The sequence below is a fragment of the Sturnira hondurensis genome, unplaced genomic scaffold (genome assembly GCF_014824575.4).
Source record: "Sturnira hondurensis isolate 20B ecotype Veracruz unplaced genomic scaffold, ASM1482457v3 Scaffold0018877, whole genome shotgun sequence".
Lineage (NCBI taxonomy): Eukaryota > Metazoa > Chordata > Mammalia > Chiroptera > Phyllostomidae > Sturnira > Sturnira hondurensis.
Window position 1 is genome coordinate 265,906 of NW_028091508.1, and position 19,494 is coordinate 285,399.

A 19,494-nucleotide genomic window follows, 5' to 3' on the forward strand; every position below is an offset into this window, starting at 1 on the left:
AGCTTTTTTTTTTTTTGGCAGAAGTTGCTCAGATAATGGGATGTAAGTTTGGAGCAGCTACATACCCTAGAAAGCCTTCTGAGAATGAAGAATGAAGTCCACACAGAGGAAAGCAACGTAAGGGATATGAGAAATAGATTCCTTTTGACATTATTGAATCTGGCCATAACTGAATACTTAAAAAAATTTGTTGTTTAAATGTCAGTTTGAACCAGGTTCCTATTTGCAACCATAGGAGCTTTGAGTATTATAGAGAGAAGCTGTAGGCACATGTTAGACAGAGGATATGTGCAAAGCAGATGGGAGGATGGGGGGTGAGAGCAGGAGAGGCAGGGAAGTCTTACATGAGTGGGTTTGCCAGAGGGAAGGAGGTCAAAGAGGGCAAGATGACTATGCAGGTGCAGGAAACTGGGAGCCACCACCCATGGGTACACACTGGCCTTAATTTCTCCCCTGACTTAGGAGGTGCAGCTACCAGCTGAGACCAAGGGGACTGAACCTGTGTCTGGAGAGCCTGCATTTGTGGAGGCTCTTTCCTGCCCATCTTTACTCAGCTGCTGAACAGCAAAGCTGATATTTGAATCCTGGGTTCATCTGACTCTCAATCCATATTCTGCTTGACCCAGTCTCTCTGGATCCATCTGCTTATCTCCTCAAGTTCTCTTACCACTTGGCCAATAGTTTTCTGGGACATTGTGATAAGAACTGCGACCTGGGCAAAGCAGAGGACAGAATCCAAAAAGCTGACTTCATGATTATTCACTCAACAGAGCCTATGACCCAAGAAAGTACTTAACTCAGAGTTGGACCAAGAACACTTCAAATCCCATGTCTGTGCAGGTGAGTTTGGCAGATGTGAGAAGAAACATTGTAGAGGCCAATAAGGGCTTTGGAAGTAAAGAAATAGGAATTTAAATGACACTGGCACTCAGACTTACTAGCTGTGTGACTACAGGCAGGTTACTTCACCTCTCCATGCCTGTTTCCTTAGGAGTACAGAGGAGATAATAATAACATCTATTTCATGGGACTGTAATGAGATTTGTAAAATAGAGTGCCTTGCTCTCTAGTAAAACTGTAAAATTTAATAGAACATGCATGATCTACTTTATTATTACTATAAAAGGTGTTATTAATAAAGCCCTGTATCTAATTAAATGGAGTGTCAGTTTTCTTGCTCTGGTTCTGCTTTATTCCCTGCGCAGGCACGCAGGCAAATTTCTGGGCTTCCACTTCTCATCCATAGAATGGAGGAATTGAATTCCAGCTAGCAGGTATCTTTTAATTTTTGACTTCTATGATATTCCAGTGGTTATTGCCAGGCATATCCTAAGAGTTTCATGCTCCCCCTAGCAATGTGACCTCCCTGTCTGCCCGTTCAATTCAAACTGTTGGCTTCTGTGCCAGGGGACAGCTCAAAGTCATGCCTCCGGCAAGTGATTTAGGAACTTCAGTGATCCTGCCATTTCCAACCATCCCAAGAGATCCTGGCTTGATCTGTAGTTTCTGTAGGGGCTCCACAGGTGAGTGGGTGGGTGGGTAGGAGAGATAAGCAGGCAGATGCCAGGCTTTGTGTCCTAAATGACTGTTGGCTATTTGTTAGTGTGCAAAAGTAGCCTAATGCTTTTATTAAGGTCTCTGCCAACCCCACACTCTGGGTCACCAAAGCAACAAACAGTGCCCAGCGCAGAAGTCTCCCCCTCAATGAACCTGTCTTGAGTGCCTCATTTTGGATGCTGCCATGCCCTGCTTCCAGAGGTTAGTCAAGTCTGCTACCTTTTGTCAGCCTCAAAATCAAAGCCTTAAGAAACTAGTGAGATCTGCATCTTTTAAAAGCCTGCCAGTGAATTATAAAAGGTGTGAATATGCTACTTATTTGTGGCAATACTTTAAAAAAATTTAAAATCATTTGAATTGTAAGAATACTTAGTCCTTTTTTCTATTATGTAACAGAAACCATTAGATGGTGTTATTCTAACTTTCTTGTACTAGTGCAATCAAAACCTTAAAAGGAGCTCCGAGTGCTCCTAATAATCTTACCAAGGATGTTCAGCAGAGTGGAGTCCATGGTGCAAGTCCTGGCCCTGCCACCTGCTGGCCCTAAGCCTTGAGCAAAAGACTTAGCCTTTCTAAGCTGCATGCCCTCACCCGCAGTGTGGTGAGAACAACACCTATCTCATGGAGTTGTTTGAGAATTGGATGAGGTAATGACCGGAAGGCACTTAAAGAGAGTGCCTGGCACAGACAAGAACTCAGCATTGCTTCTAATGTATTTGAATAGCACAGATTTTATGAGAATTATTTTAAATTCCTGTTTCCCAAAAGGTATTGTTCCTTTGAGCACTTGGTACTTTGAGGGAGCTGTAAGTCTTTCCTTATATCAATCAGATGAAGTAAAAGTGATACTCCTTTCTGAAATAAATCTTGAATTTGTAGTATTAGTAGCAAACATACAAAGGTGTATATGCTATAGTTTCAATTCAGAAATGTCAGCGCCTCAAACACACATTCAGACACACACACACACAGAGACACTCACACAGTGAGAAGGGCAATTGGGTTTGGAGGAGAATGTCACATGGACAGAAGTGCAGCTCAGAAAAGCAGCGCTTGATGCTTTTGACCTCAGCAGCATAAGCAATGTTTTTGGATGACAGAATAACCCAGAAGTCAAGTCTGGTGAGCACACTTTAGTTTCTGAAGCAGCACAGCATTTACACTCCCAGAGTGAGGGGGTATTGAGTGACCAGAGAGCATATGCAGTGTGCTGGGAAGATATTAGGTGAAAGGCTGGAATACAGTACGGTGGAAACAGGGGCTCTGCTTTCTCACTTTGTAAGATTCTGAGGCTTTCCTGATGTGCAAAGGCTTCAAAATTCTCCAGGGCTTTACATAAAGTGAAGATGAGCATGAGCTACAAGAGCAGGGGTGATGGGATCAGTCTATATAGTACTGTGGTTTGGAGGGTGTGAGGCCTGACAGCTAGGCTGGAATGGAAAAAAGGGGGAAGGGAGTGCACTGATCATGTTAAGATGGCACTAGCGCTGCTCATGGTGACACGGTATAGGGACAAGGGCTCTCCTTAATGCCTGCTTCTCCTCTGGCTGTACTCCTCAGGCCCTGCTTGGAGTGAACGGATGATCAGACTGACCATCCTCCAGAACAATGTTCAGCCATGTTTCCTTGGGGGGAGGTGGCTGACACACTCTAGCGTCTTAGGCTCCATAGACTGTAATGGTACAGAGTGTTCTTGTTGCCTACTTACTTCTCTCTCATTTTTAAACTTGCTGAATCTCTGCCACCCACTGGGAGTCAGCTAGAACCTTGAACCCAAGGTATGTGGTCCTACCTCATTTTCACAGTGAGCCCTGCAGTAGGTGTTATGGACACTCCTGGACTTCACTAAGGCAAATAACATACGAATGTCATCAAAATCACAGTCAGGCTTTTGATTTAAACACACTATGTGTGATAGCATACATTGTACTGGGAGATCACACAACACCATGTACTGAGCACTCTCCAATAAAACATGCTCGCCCATGGTGTGGCTTCGATGCATCCTGGATTATGGCACAGCCGAAGTCCAGGAATGCCTCGGTTACAGCCCTCAGCACCCAGAGCCTTCCATACGCCATGTAATTTACACTGACAGGAGGAAGTAAAACCCATCGCCCAGCCATGTCCTGCCCTACACCCTCCCTGCAAGCCAGCACTCCCATTCCAGAGCTTCCCCAACAACTTATTTCATTAGTTCATTCTGCTTTCCACCAGTGCCCAGACTTAGAGAGACCACACGTTATATTCAAAGCACATTTATGCATACATCCTTTGTGCCCCATGGGGTAGGTACTGGGAATCTAAAAAGTGCCAGGGATAGGAACTGGGTGGGGCTGCAGATGACAAGATGAACACACCTGGAGGCTCTAAAACAGCTCTGAGTTATTGCAAGAGCCTCATAGCCCATCTCCTGTTTCACCCTCACATCTGCAGAAGTCAGAGTGATCCTTTAAAAACCCAAAGTCAGATCAAACTCTTTCTCTGCTCACAGACCCCGATGGCCACTCATCTCACCTGGTATAGAAGTCAAAGACCCTACAGTGGGTGCTCTGACCTCATCTCCTTTGTCTCTTTGTCAGCCACTCAGCTCTGCCACCTTGCCTTTGCTGTTCTAGAATGTGCCGGGTGAGCTCCTTCCTCTAGGCCTTTGCATTTGTTGCTACCACTCGAGCCACGCCCCCACCCCCAGATATATACTTAATCTACCCATCCCCTCCCTTTCTTCCCGTCTTTGCTGAAATGTCACTTTCCCACTGAGGCCTTCTATCACCCTGTTTAAAACTGACTTCTCCCTGACCCAGCTCTCCCAGGCCCCAATCCCTCCACAATGCTTAGTGACTTCTAACATACTCATTGATTTCTATGCTATTTGCCTGCTCCCTCTAAAATGTTTTATGAGGGCAGAGGTTTTTACTGTCTTTATTGCTATGAATAGTAAAAATCCCTGCCCTTACCTAGAACAGTACCTAACTTCAATAAATGCCTTCTGAATGAATGACTCAGAGTGCATGACAATGTCACCACAGAGGACAGAACCAGAACATGCACTTCTCAGTCCGTTGCCTCCAAATGCACTCAGCCACATACTCTGCCCTTCAGCACAGAGACTAGCATCTCGCACCTACCACACTGATCCAAGACAGCCTGCTATGCATCTGATCCACATTCACCAGCACTAATGTCTGCACTAAAGCTTGTCACCCCTTCAGTACAGCCCTCACCATGCAACATGGTGCACCGGTAGCAACAGGATATGCCAACCAACTCACCAGCTGGCACCACCTCATAGAACCATGTTCCAGCCCAAAGCGTAGCCCACACAAAGCGTAGCCCATAGCCAGCAGCATTCTGTCACCTGGGAGTGTGTTGGCAATTCTCAATCTCAGGCTGGACCAAAGACCCACTGAATCAGAATCCACATTTTAATCAGATACCCAAGTGACACGTGTGTACATTATGTTTAAGAGGCTCTGCTAGGCAACATCATGGTACCCATGACACTTGCCTGGGCGATGAGAGATGGCAGGAGTCACAGCCTTCTCCATGCAGAGTACAAGCAGCCAAACATCAGACCCTTCACCATCACCCCATGGGTGCACATTGCACAATGACGTGGCGCCATGGCAGATACAAGTCAGCATCCATGTGACAGCCCTGCATGAAAAGGTCCCCACAGAATCCCTTACATTCCTTAGCAGAATACACTGTAGTATCTTATTATAGAGCCATGTGTTTATTCATTTGTTTACTCAATAAAAATTATTAAGTATCTGTTATATACTAAGCTTTTTGATGAGACTGCAAGGCAACTGTCACAATCATTTAGTCTTGTCAGAAAGACATATAAGATACTGAACAAGAAATTACAACAGAGCGCGTGATGAGTTTGTTCATAGGACACTAGCACAGGATCACCGCTCAGGACCAGCAAGAGCCTCCCTGAGAGGGTGACGTTCTGCTCTTTCATGAGGGAAAGAAGCAAGGTGATAGAAGGAAAAGGTGGCAGGAAGGGCTTGGGGTGTCCAGGAGGAGGTTCCACATGGACACAACCAGAAGGGGAAGACAGATGCTGCAAGAAGTTCAGAAATGCTGGTTCTCACTGTCAGCTCAGGTTAGAGAGGAGCAGAGGATGGACCTTGGAAGTTGCCAAAAGCCATATACGTTAAGGAAGAAAAGACATTATTTGGGGGGCAGCAGAGAGCCATAGGTGGGGTAGGGCTTGAAGCAAGAGAGCGATACAGTTGGATGCACATTTAAAAGATTACTCTGTGCCCTGAAACAATACACCAAAGCTAGTGTGTGCCAGTAGTTTTGAGCAACACTCTGTGAACAGCTCCTTGCCACTATAAAAGATGGCAATGAGAACAACGTTGAAAACCCATTTAAAATTGTTTTAATGGCCTACACTAATAATGATCTCTACTGATGTTTGGATATACTCCTCTGTTATTGCCCATATTTTTTTCCTTGCCTCATTCTATTTAATGGCATGTGTGAATCAGGAACACCAACAGATTCATGCATGCATTTTAATAACTCACAAGGCACATAGGACTCCACAAGCACTGGCCCTAAGCCCTTCAGAAGCTGTGGGGAAGAGGAAATGAGAAACCCTTAGATGGGGGCTCTCAGGTTGGTGTGTGTGATGTGAAAGGTATATACTCAATTTGCGTCAAACGAGTGGGTGGCATACTCATTATCATTATTTCTAATTCAGTCTGAGGACGTCAAGGGCAGTGCCTTCTCCTTAGAGTCGGGGCAGACCATCTGGAACTATATAAGCCCCACCCAGTCACTGCTTTGAAAGTCACTGTTTAAACACATACCAGTGAATTCAAGACACTGACCGGGTGAAAGCCATATCCAAAGCACAACAGCTGAAGGCTCCTGTTGACCATTACTAATTATTGTCTTCTTCATTCTTCATAAGAACAGCTACCTTTCCCAAGTACCTTTGGTAAGCCAGACACTGGGCTGGACCTTTTACAGTCATTACTGCTCAGCACGAATAGACAAAATATTTGACAAGTCAGAACAGACTCCGGCTGTAAATAACCAGAACTAACGGGAATTGGCTGAACATCAACGTGATGCTGAATAATCACTACCCCAGAGGTTATAAACTGACAGCCCATGGCCACACACAGCTCATGTATGTGTTTTATTTGGCTTGAATTGTGCCTAATTTTTAAAAATTTGTTGCCAATATATCAAAAAATACATCTACATAAAAGTCTTGACAAGGATGGAGTGTGGAGCCTGCCTCCCTGCCTCCCAGCAAAGCTGGCTAGCCTGGGGGCCGGCTCCCAGAGGGTGCTCAGGAAAAACCAGCTGTTACCCTCCTGGATGATGTAGAAAGATTACAGTGGTCACAATGGGCAACGGAGTCTTCCAACTGTTCAGCTGGAAACAAGGACCCATTGTACCTTTTAGACAGCCTGTCAGTTCTCCAGGTGGCCTCTGTCCACACCACTCCCTCCTCCCTCACTTTCATTACCTGCCTTGCCTTTTAGGCACCTGAGTCTGTGACCTATTCCCGGGAACCACAACCTCTCACCCAGACTGGTGAGAAACAGGGTCTTCCTCTTAAAGAGATTTTCCTCAGGTCCACACTCCTCTGGCCTCGGCTCACCTCTTCTGCCTCAGCATTTCACACTGAACTCCACAGTGGTGACAGCCTGGAGCGTGTGTCAGACTCCATGGAGGGCCTCACTGTCAGAGCTTCCGGTGTCCCCAGGGATGCTGACACTGCTGGGCAGGAGACCAAACTACGAAAACCACTGTCTATCACTAAAACCAGAACCCCAGTGTCACAAGGTTCAAAGCTGGTGGGGATGAAAGCATCTACATTTTTCCTCTGGCCAAATGAGGGGCAGGATCCATGCTTAGAGATTGCATGAAGGGCCAACCTCCGAGTTTCCTGAACAGACAACCCATTCTTCTCTCCAGATTGCCGTTTGCTCTTTTTCCAAATGGGTTAATAAAAGTGATAATATTGCCCTTGACTTGCAGGCCCCTCTCCAGCCCCTAAGTGTACACAGAAACATTCTCTTAAGGAAGAGCATCAGCAGGACTGACACTGTGCCCTCAAAGACACTGCACATGAGACTTTAATAAATGTGTGACGCCACGAACAAATCATTGCCAATTCTCCTGTACCAGGCACATGCTGAGTGTTTTATGTATAGACGGTCCTCTCATGGAGAAACTATTACTATCACCTTATTACAGATAATAAAATAGGAGCGGAGAGGGGAACTGACTCATCCAATTTCACCATCTCTAGAATAACCAACAGACTGTTTGTTGAACCCACTGTATTCACTGAGAGTCAGACACTATCGGGAATGTTGAGCTCAATCCTATGTCTGTATTTTACATGGGTGTTGATTACCTGGAGGGAATAGAGACATAGAGGTGAAGTCATACAGGACATGCTTGCCAGGTATGGGGGGGGTGGGGTGCCGGGAGGTGTTGAGCCTGGAAATCACAAGAATTGGGAGCATAAAAATGAGCATTTTCAAGCTTCTATTTACAGAGAAAGAGGCTCTGGGTGACCGAACAGGACCCAAGGATGGCAGTTCTGGGCGGCTGATATGATATCAGCATACAAGTATGCAACAATTGAAAGGACCATACATTAGAACTGGCTGCCTAAGAAACCTGTTTCCTAGCACCAGAGAGTGTCCAGAGAGAAACAGGACCCACAGAGCAGCTGTCCTCTAATCATTTGAGATGTGCAGGACTGGGGAGATGAGAGAATCACCTGGGAGGCTTTCTTAAACTACCTGTCCTTTGCCCCAGGCATTCCTGTGTGTCTCTGATGGGGTCCTGACTGTCTGACTCCTGGCTCCATCGCCGCACACTGGCTGAATGAACTGGGACCGAACACTCAAGTTCTCTGAGCCTCCCTTTCCTCTTCCATTATAAACAGGTCATGGTGAAGACTACATGTGAATTGCTTATTACAATGTGTGGCCCATAGAGAGTGGCCAAGGGATTAATAATAGTAATAACTACTAATAAAAATTTATGTGGTTATCATGGTTATTTTCTTCACATCTGAGACTCTTACAACTTCAGGTTTCTATGACAATATTTAGGTTTACTTTTCAGCCTCAGTGGGCAGTTTTACAACCCATAATAAAGTCACCAGTTCTCTGTTCTACTTATCTAACGAAGAAATATCCTCCCAGCAGATTCACTGATATGATGAATTCAGATGCTGACAAATATTCTCTTCCAAGTTTTGGGGGACAGAACACCTTCATGTGTGGGCAGAGGTGGGAATATGAGATTTTCCTTCTTACGTTATAACAGTTACTTCAGCATCATAGCTACACGCAGAGCCTCCAGCAGGTCTGTGAGCACTTTGGCTTCTGCTTCATTTTCTTTCCCTTTAGTAGGGAGCTGCTTATTTACTGACTAAGACACAGTGTGTGTTTCAGAATTAAATTTAAACACTGTTGAAATAAAAAACATGACCTTTTCAACGTTAATATGAAGAGAAAATGACACTGTTGAACCAAGGAAAAATGAAGGCAAAATTAGATTCTTTATCATACACTGTCTAAATGTGGATTTAAGTGTTGCTCACCAAAGAACAACTCCACCAGCAAAAAAAGAAAAAAGCCACCGGCAAAGACAGTTACAGTAACTGAATTGATGAGACAAACTCAATATTTGCCATCTTTCCCACATAAGTAGAGGCTAGACTGCATGAATGGAAATCTCCATCTTTACCAGTGACTTGGTACAGATATATGAACAATGCAAGTGGCCAAGTCCTCCCACCCCTCCAAGAGCAGTGTGTACACTCACGCGGACCAGACTGGGAACCAGCATGTGGGGGGTGTGTGCCCAGCAGTCAGGGCACAGTCTACTTACGGATTTCGGCTTATATGGAGGCTGGATCTCTTTGCGTTCAAGTTTCTCCCAATCAATGTACCGGAAGAATGCATGCTCTTTGATGTCACGTTCACCTTCAGGTCCACAACCCAGACGTTTGCCCGGGTGTTTGGTCATCAGCTTTGAGAGAAAGAGAAACGTTCAATTTCATGAACTTCAGAAGGGGACACTTGAGCAACTGAAGTGATTCCTCTAATGAATCAGGGAAGAAAGCACATTAAAAAGTCCCCAGTAAAACTAATACAGAATAATATTAAATGTAAGCTACAATTAAAAAAAAAAACTCTGAAAAAAAAGAACCCAAACTAATTTTATTTTTTGCTTTTCATCCCAGTAATAATTTCCTGGCCAGGGCTTTCTAATAGGCGAACTCGAAAATAGCACCTACAGCTACTCATCCCAGAGCAAGATCCCTGTGGTTAATCAAGCTCTGAACTTCAAGTTAGAAATGTCACACAATGAATTTTGGCTTAAGAATTTGTTTCATGCAATTACGGCTGCACTTAATGAGAACAGTTTCAATATCTTCAAATTCCCCTCCCACCCCAAGAAAACTGGAGTTGAACCAAGGCAAAGGACACACTCATTCAGATGATATTTGCACTTCTCAGTAAAGCCTTTGTGAAAATGACAAAACAGAAAAAACTATTGCTGAAATGGACAGACCCAAGTTTCAAGTAATTATTTTCTGAAAACTCATTAAGTAGTCAAAACCTAGTCCAGCTCATTCCCCTTGCATCACACATTATACTACATTCTGTTAAGGTTTCTTTGGTGTTCCATTTAAATTACTTAATTATCAAAACCTTCCATCTTTGGGTCTCTGAGCCAATGCTAAATAACAAAATGAATAGAAGCTCCAAGATGAAACCAGACAGGCTTCCTATTATAAATAAATCCAAAGCAGCTTAGGACTTTAGCCAATGTACAACGTGAAAATGGAAGAGCAATGATTTGAAAAAAATACCAACAAAAGGGCATCTATACTCAAAACAAAAATGATTGGAACATATAAGTCCAAAAAGCTTCCCAGAATTGAGCAGACACCAAGTGGCCGTGATGTCAGAACCCATATATTTTGCCCAGGATTTGCTGGTTACGGGAAAGGGAGGAACCCAGCAAGTCACACCTGCTCTGCTGGACATTCAGCTTCACTGATTCCTGCTTACAAAACAATTTTCCATCAGAAACTACCTCCTCCTGATCCCCATACACACATACTTGCCATATGTGCTTTATCTTTCAGGGGGAAAATAACTGGGCACTTAACATTTTAAGCTAACTCTTTATTTACATGCACGGTCTTACCTAATTCTGACAATAACCCCGTGAGTTGTATATATCATTTTTCCATTTAAATGACAAGCCAGGTAACACAGAGGTTGAGCAACTAGCAAGGACTCAGAGATAGTAAATGGTAGAGATTGGATCCCACCATTGCCTAACTCCAAAACTTGGGCTTTTAAGAGAAATGGAAGAATTCTTCATGTGTGGTTTCCCCTGAGATATTTGTGGCTTGGCTTGGTCAGGAAGGGCTTATGGAGAGTGAGAAAATTGAGCCAAGCTTTGATATTTGTTAGGATTAGGATGGAGAAAAGAAAGGGCTTTGAAATCATGGCTACTAGTACTATTACAAACAATAGTATCAGTAATGGTTCCATTCACTGAGAAGGCTCTGTGCCAAAGGCTTTCAGCCCCACCCATTATACTTTCACCTTCACAACACTTTGAGGTCTTAGCAGCTATTATCCTCATCTTCCAGACAGAAAAAATTGGGTCCAGTTAAGTAGTAATTTGTCCACATCACACAGATAAGTCACAGAGCTGTGACTTGAACAGATGTGCCTTGGACCCAATGCTTTGCAGCCCTGTCCTACACAGTTTCTGCTTGTTTTCATGTAGATGTGTGGCCAATTTGGGCTTCTGTCTTCTGTTTGTTCAAAGTGGGAGTGGTAATCTGACCAAAGATAAACTGATTTTTTTCTTTGATAGAAAATAATGGTGGATACAGAAAGAGCATTTTCATTTGAATTGAGACTGCATCCAAAAGCCTTGCTCAATTTTCATCTAAGTAGGAGGGTGTCAAGCACAGAAAAGCCACTGCAGAAATGACCCACACTAACAGGAGGCTCTGTCCAGTTCCTGCACCCCTGCCACGTGCCTGAAGCTCTGCAGACAGCTGGATTTAATCAGTAGTTCCCATCTCTGATAGCCTCCCAGACGAATCCCCTGGGGCCTGATGATCAGCAGGAAGTATTTGGCTGTTCACTTTCACATCACCCCTTCTTTGGAGGCTCAGCCTCAAAGAGAGAACTCACACTGGACTCAGCCCATTCAACTCAGAAAGGTCCCCAAACCCAGTAGTTGAAAAGTCACCCCAGTAACCCTGAAGGTTATGGGTCCTGAGTTAATAGAAATCTGTTCTACTAGGGAAACTGCTAATTAGAGCTGAAGCTGAATGTAGCTGACCTGGAAAATCCTCTCTCCTCCATGACCCACTTAGAATCCCCAGCTGTCCAGGCCAGGCAGAGTTGTGATGGGGAAGGTCTTGAGTGTGTACTGAGCACCTATTATGTGCCAACACCACTCAAGAAGCTTTCTCTTATGTGATGTCATTTAATACTTTCAAAAGCTCTGTTCAATGAATACTAAGAAATAAAATCCCAGTGATGCAAAGTTAACTTGATTGAGACCATGCACCCAGAAAACTGAAGGCTGAAATCTGTAAAGGGGCTCTTGATCTCCAAAATCCCCCACTTACAAAATTCCTATCATCGGGGAGCAAACTCAAGTGCCAAGAGGAGTCTGGCATGAAACATAGTAGTGCCACAATTAATAACAATAACAATAAAGCTCAAGGGTTTGGAGGAAGAGCACTGGGCTCTATTCTAAGTGATTCACACACATGAACTCCTTTAATCACCGAGAACCCTATGTATAGTCCTATCATTAGCCTTGATCTACAGATGAGGTCAAACCATTTCCTTGTGTCAAAGGGCTTATAATGCTGGGATCAGGATTTGAAACCAGATGAAATTGGGTCACATGGGGATTTTAACAAATTGGAGAGGGCACGCTCCATCTAAAGGGGTCACTGGCTCCCATTCCAGCTGATGTGCTTTGCAGAATGTCAGGCTCACCATGGCAACATTGCATTTTTTAAGACACTGAAAAGCTGAATGTTTATAGGACATCCCTGATTTTTAAATGTTGGCAATCACTAAACAAACTAAAACTTCAGTGGGTGGCATCCTCCCTGTCCCTCCCTACCATAAAATCCACAGGGGTCTGCACCAGCCTCATTCTGTGCTCTCTTTTCTACAAGCCTCACTTAAGCTTCTAATGAACCTATAGATCTCAATCCTCTGCCCCTGCTTCATAACTTCACAGAAAATATTTTTAACCAATTCACTTTAAGATGTTAGAAATTGAGACTAATCCCTAGGGACATTTGTATATTAATCTAGGCAGCTTAAACACCCAGCTTAGGTGCATCACTAAGAGTAGGAATTGCGCAGGTGTGACAAGGTGTGTGTAGACTTATCAAGGTGGTGAGAGGCTGGCCCAAACCACCCAAGTGTTCCAGCATTCTGTCACCCAAGGCAGCTCACATGGCACCTGTGAGTGGTCACTCAGGAAAAAGCAGGGCTGGGGCAGACAATGGGGAATCTGCAAACACCCCAGGATCTAGGACTGGCAGGTCTGCTTTATTCAGACAGACAGGTGGGAAACCGCTGGAAGGCACAGCCACGCTCTAACCTTGAGAACATGCCTTGAAAATGGTGTCATTTCTGGGCCTTATTCTCCAAGGCTTCATAGTGTTGCTTTCACACTTGTCACAGGTGGAAAGTTACCACATTTGGATAATATGTTTAAAGGCATATAGTTTTCAAGCCACATGGGGCCCTTTGCAAAATACAAAAGCACATCAGGTCAGCCCAATGGCACTGAAGGTGAGGCCCACTCATGTCCAGGGACTCACTCAAGTCACTGTGAGCACACACTGGCCTAGCACCAGATGCACAACAAGCAATCCCTACCCCAAAACAGGTGTCTTGCCTCCTTCACAAGTGTGATTTACATAAGCTACATGGGTACAAGTGTGTTTGCTCTCTGCTGATTGGGTGTTGAGTAGGGGGCAGGTAGAGAGTTACAGTGACTGAATTTGGGTCAGCTCATTTAGAGAACCCTTCAAAAGTATATTTTCTTCAAACAAAAGCCACATGCTCTTAGAATTAACCACACACATGCAGCAGTCTAAGGCATGGCTGTGGATTCATGCTGCAGACCTCTCCCATCTTCCCACATGATCCAGGTCTTCTGCTGGATCTCTGTGCTTCCTGGCTCATTCATTCCAGTCAGCATTCCCTATGCTGGGCCAGAGGCTGGAGCACAGCCAGCAGCAAGATGCAGTTATAGGAAGGCCTCTACAGCACTGTTGTGCAAATGAGAAAAAGTGCTGTTTCCTTGGGAAGGCAGCAGGTCTGAGCCAGAGCTTGGGGTTGCCAAGTGGGGTGGAGAGGTGGAGCTCGGTCTCTGTTCCTCCTCCCAGGTGGGGCATTCTAGTGCAGGTCCTGTGGAGGTCCTGGCTCAAAGCTCTCAGGAACTCACTCACCCCTTTGCAGATGGCCACTGCTTCCTTGGACATGGACTTAGGATAAGCCACATTGTGTTCCATGATGGATTGGAAGAGTTCATCCTCATCCTCCCCTTCAAAGGGTGCCTGTGGGACAGAAGACAGGATGTGAGGAGGAGGATTCCTACCTGAACCTCCCCAACCATCTCAAACCAGCAGGCTTTCCTCCCTGGGGCCCTCAGGGAGCTGCACTCCAAGGCTGTCAGCAAGAAGATGAGGAAAAACAGCCAACAGGCTGGGGTCATGATGCAAGGCCATGGAAGTCAGAGAGGTTATGATTTATGAGTGGATATCAAGCTGACACTTTCTTCTAAAGAAACCACAAAGATGGGGTGAAGGGAGGACTTTTCCTACAAATCACTTAAAATTCGATTACCTGACCAGCCAGCATTTCATACAGCAGGACTCCAAATGCCCACCAGTCCACTGACTTTCCATAGGGCTGATAAGCGATTATCTGGAAGACAGAAGGCAGTCCATCAGGGAAACATGCAGGTTTCCTTCACAGCTGGAGACTGAAGGTGCTCCTCACAGTGAGAGCAACCGTTGCTGGGGGCAGGGTGGAGGGACAGGTCTTCCTCTGCCTGTCACCTGCCTATTATGAAAGATTAAATTGACGGTCACTATTCCAGATGCAGGCCACTGTCTAAAACAGAGAACAGGGAGCCCGGCATCCACCTGAGCTGTTTCTTCACCCTTTGGAAAGGTAGATATTCCTTTCACAGGCACCTGCAGGTGGGGAAAACATCTGTGTCTTTTGAAGTCACTTAGTATGGTGTGTTATTTTTAATTTTAATACAGTGAATGTGACCTTTTAAGAAGAAAAACTGTCTTTGTTTCTCATTATAAAAGTAATAGCATTTATAAAACAATGTTAATATATTTATCACTACAGAACTGTATATTTATAGAAATGGTTAAGATAATAAATTTTATGTTTTTATTTACCCACATTTTAAAAGTTAAGTTAAAAATGTAATAGCATTTATTAATATTTTACTATTTATTTTAAATATAGATAAGAGAGTACAATTAAAGTCACCCATAATCCTTAATCAAGACAAAAAATTATGATTGATATTTAATCTATTTTCTTCCAGAGCCTTTACTATTAACACATATTAAGCTCTTTGTATGTGTATATATTTTATATAAACACTTTCATGTGTGGAATAAATTTATTCACTTAAAATTTCCATGTTAATATTTGTATGTCAATATAATCAGGTTTACCTTAATATAGTATTCCACAGAATGACTACCCCAAATCTATTTTATCAATTCCCAATTGATTAGATTTCTCTGATGCTACAATTTAAATGCTTCCACAGACGTTTTGACATTTGACTAATTATTTTCTGAAGATCAATTCCTAGGCTGGAAGACAGTGTGGAAGGCAACACCCTTAATTTCCCTGACAGTCCTTCCTGTTTCACAGAACTGTATTCCATGTTTCCATGTGCAACTTTTTAAGTGTACAAATAAAGTGACACATTTTTTTCCAAAAAAATAAACAAATAAATACCTAGAAGTAGAATTGGGGCGTCAATTGATATATACAGTTTTCAGGTTTTCTTTATTTCTTATCTCCTTTATTATGCTATTACAGTTGTCCCATTCCCCGCCCCCCCCCTTTATTCCCCTCTGCCGGGCACCCTCCCCCCACAACCAGCATTCCCCATCCTTCGTTCATGTCCATGGGTTGTACATATAAGTTTTTTTGCTTCTTCATTTCCTGTACTATTCTTAATCTCCCTCTGTCTATTTTGTACCTACCATTTTGCTTCTTATTCCCTGTACCTTTTCTTCCATTTTCTTCCAACCCTTCCCTGCTGATAACCTTCCACGAGATCTCCATTTCTGTGATTCTGTTCCTGCTCTAGTTGTTTGCTTAGTTTGTTTTTTTTTTAGGTTCAGTTGTTGATAGTTGTGAGTTTATTTCACTATCATAATTTTGATCATCTTATTTTTTTTAGATAAGTCCCTTTAAAATTTCATACAATAAGGGCTTGGTGATGATGAACTCCTTGAACTTGACCTTATCTGGGAAGCACTTTATCTGCCCTTCCATTCTAAATGAAAGCTTTGCTGGATAGAGTAATCTTGGATATGGGTCCTTGCCTTTCATGACTTGGAATACTTCTTTTCAGCCCCTTCTTGCCTGCAAGATCTCTTTTAAGAAATCAGCTGACAGTCTGATGGGAACTCCTTTGTAGGTGACTGTCCCCTTATCTCTTGCTGCTTCTAGGATTCTCTCCTGATCTTTAATTTTGGCTAATGTAATTATGATGTGCCTTGGTGTGTTTCTCCTTGGTTCTGACTTCTTTGGGACTCTCTGAGCTTCCTGGACTTCCTGGAAATCTATTTCTTTTGCCAGATTAGGGAAGTCCTCCTTCATTATTATCTCAAATTAAGTTCCCAATATCTTGCTCTTCCTCTTCTCCTTCTGGCACCTCTATGATTCGGATGTTGGAACATTTAATGTTATCCTGGAGGTTTCTAAGCCTCTCCTCATTTTTTTGAATTCTTGTTTCTTCATTCTGTTCTGGTTGAATGTTTATTTCTTCCTTGTGCTCCAAACCATTGATTTGAATTCCGGTTTCCTTCCTGTTATAGTTGTTCCCTGTACATTTTCCTTTTTTTTCACTTTCACAGCCTTCACTTTTTCCTCTCTTTTACTACACCATATTCAAGCATTTCTGTTAGCATCCTGATGACCAGTGTTTTGAACTGTGCATCTGATAGATTGTCTATCTCTTCATTGCTTAGTCACATTTTTTCTGGAGCTTTGATCCATTCTTTCATTTGGGCCATATTTCTTTGTCTCCTCATAGCTATTACATTATAAGGGGCAGAACCTTGGTTATTCACCAGGGCAGCACAACCTCCATTGCTGTTGTTGTGGTGCTGTGTGTGGGGGAGGGGTCACAGAGGAAACAATGGCATTTGCTTAGCTCCCATGGGGCTTTCAGTCACTTCCCCTGCTACCCACAAGTAAACTGGGCCCTTCTGGTGCTGATCCTCAGGTGGGTGGATATGTGTATGTTCTAGGACCCTGTGGGTCTCTCCAACAAACTCTTCTGTTAGGCTGGGAGTTTCTCCTGACACTGCAACCCCCAAAGCCTTTTATAGCCAGAGGTTTTGAGGCTTTATTTCCCCACACTGGGACCTGGGTTTCGTGGCCTGTCTTGCTCCCCAGTTGTTCCTCCCGGTTAATGTGTGACTGACTGACTGGTCTGCCAGCCGCAGCTTTGTCTGCCCCAGTCCGTAAGCTGCCACTTCACCCATCAGGTGCTCTAGCTGCCGCCTTGCTGTGCACCCTGGCTGCCCATCTCTGCCCTTCCTCCAGTCTGAATGAATGTTTCTTCTTTAACTCCTTGGTTGTTTGACTTCCGTACAGTTCGATTTTCTGGCAGTTCTGGTTGTTTTTTGTTTTTAAATTTGGTGTTTTCCTTCTTTTGGTTGTGCGAGGAGGCAAACTGTATCTACCTATACCTCCATCTTGGTTGGAAGTCAGTTTTCAGGTTTTTGATACTTATTACCAAATTGCTAGGGCATGTCAAAATCTAGAATAGCTGTGACCATCCATATTTCAGTATGTAGGGTATGAAACTATGCATCAAAGGGGCTCAGAGGTGATAGATCAAAGGTAAAAGGTCAAAGTCCCAACTCTGGATCCTTACTGCTACTTCACAGCTGTGCAACCTTGGAAGAAGAAACATAACTTCTTTAAGTTTCAGTTTCTTCATCTACCAAACAAAGTTCACAATGATATCTATGATGTCATAGGATATGTGAGGATGGAAGAAAAATATGTGCCTCTCATATATTACATCCTCAAAATGTTTGCTATTACTAGAAAGTTATTTAATTCAGTTATTGCTTATTTTACTGAGTAAATATGTCTGCACAAACTTGGTCTGTTCATAAAATGTCATGTCCCACCTGAGGTTCCTGCTCAGATCAGAAACGTCCTCTAAGGAGAATGAACCACCAGGGAGAAGGCTTTCTGTGAGGACACTTTTCACTGTATCAGTATCTTCACATCACTTCATATTGATCTTCCTGAGAACCTAACAACTTAATCCTCTTACAAAGGAGAAGAGAGCCTGAGGACGTGAAAGAAGGTGCTGGAGGTGATGGTTAGCTGATGGTGAAGCTGAACCTGCCCCTTACTCCATCAGTGGGCTGGAGAGGGGGCCCCTTGGGCATGTTGGCATCACAACCCCCAGGCAACTGTTGAAAACCACAGACATTGGGCACCACCCTGCAGAGAGTCAGACTCCATCCATCCAGGATGATGCCTACATTTTAAAAGCTCCTCAGGTGACTTTCAAGTGCAGCGAGAGAGCCAGAGATTATGGAACTCCAGGCAGTTCAGGAAATATGTCTGATAATAAACCAGGGTAGGCTACATAAGGAAAACTCCATGCGGTCCTTAAAAGGATTAATTCTTTTAAAAGGTGATATTTTTAATGACTCCAGAATTATAATAAAAAATACATTTGCATTGTGAAAATTTTAATTTAATTCTTGTTCAAGTACAGTTTTCTGTCTTATATTCCCAGCCCTGCCCCCCTCCCAGTGCTCCTCACCTCCCTCCCATTTCCACCCCCACCTTAGTTATTGTCCATGTGTCCTTTATACTTGTACACTGTGAAAATTTTAAAGAGCATACAGATTGAGCTAGATTTCTCTTTACCATGCCTTTAACTCCAAAGGTAGCCAATGTTATAAAACCTATAATCTTCCAGATTTTCCATGCTCTTACACACTCATGCACATACTCATAGGAAACATATAGCAGTGTTCTGTGTATTGTTTAATTTTCCACAAATGGTATCATGTTGCATTCATCAGTCTGACCTTGATTTTTTTCTCTTAACAATATGTCTTAAAGATCTTTTCATATATATACATATATATATCAATCTCACTCTTTTGAATCAATGTCAGTAGTATTTCGTACTATAAATAGTTCAGTCTATTGCCCATTCCCTGATTGATAGCTATTGTTCAAGTTGGTACATACGGATGTACTCTGAACTTCATAAAGACTGCATATTATTTCCTAATAGAAATGTTGCATATTGGAGCTAACCATCCCTTTACTGATAGTCATTGAGGTTGTCTGCCAAAAATAGTGCTTTGGTGAAGAAAGGGTTTTGAATACACATCCTTCTACCTGTACGTGTTTGTGTGTGTGTTTCCAGGAACTAGGTTCCAGAAGAGGACCTGCTTTGGTACAAGAGAATGCAGGTTTTAAATTTTGTGCTGAGTTATTTAATTATATGAGGTCTCCTGTCACCATTGTTACCTATCAAGTGAAAGACAGTCAATGAAAGGAATTCCAGAATGTCCATTTCTAAGACTCTGTGCCACACCCTTGG

The 19,494-nt window shown here is 43.4% G+C and overlaps 1 protein-coding gene across 2 annotated transcripts in view; it reads right to left on the bottom strand.

The window, feature by feature from the left end:
* PRKCB (protein kinase C beta) overlaps nucleotides 1-19,494 on the bottom strand; it is a 347,363-nt gene that overhangs the window by 17,456 nt on the left and 310,413 nt on the right. For both annotated transcript variants that reach the window (XM_037070671.1, XM_037070670.1), the window contains exons 14-16: nucleotides 14,481-14,561; nucleotides 14,084-14,191; nucleotides 9,448-9,588 (exon numbers count right to left, since the gene is read on the bottom strand). In XM_037070671.1, the coding sequence (XP_036926566.1) occupies nucleotides 9,448-9,588; nucleotides 14,084-14,191; nucleotides 14,481-14,561 (330 nt within the window). The remainder of the gene's footprint in view (nucleotides 1-9,447; nucleotides 9,589-14,083; nucleotides 14,192-14,480; nucleotides 14,562-19,494) is intronic.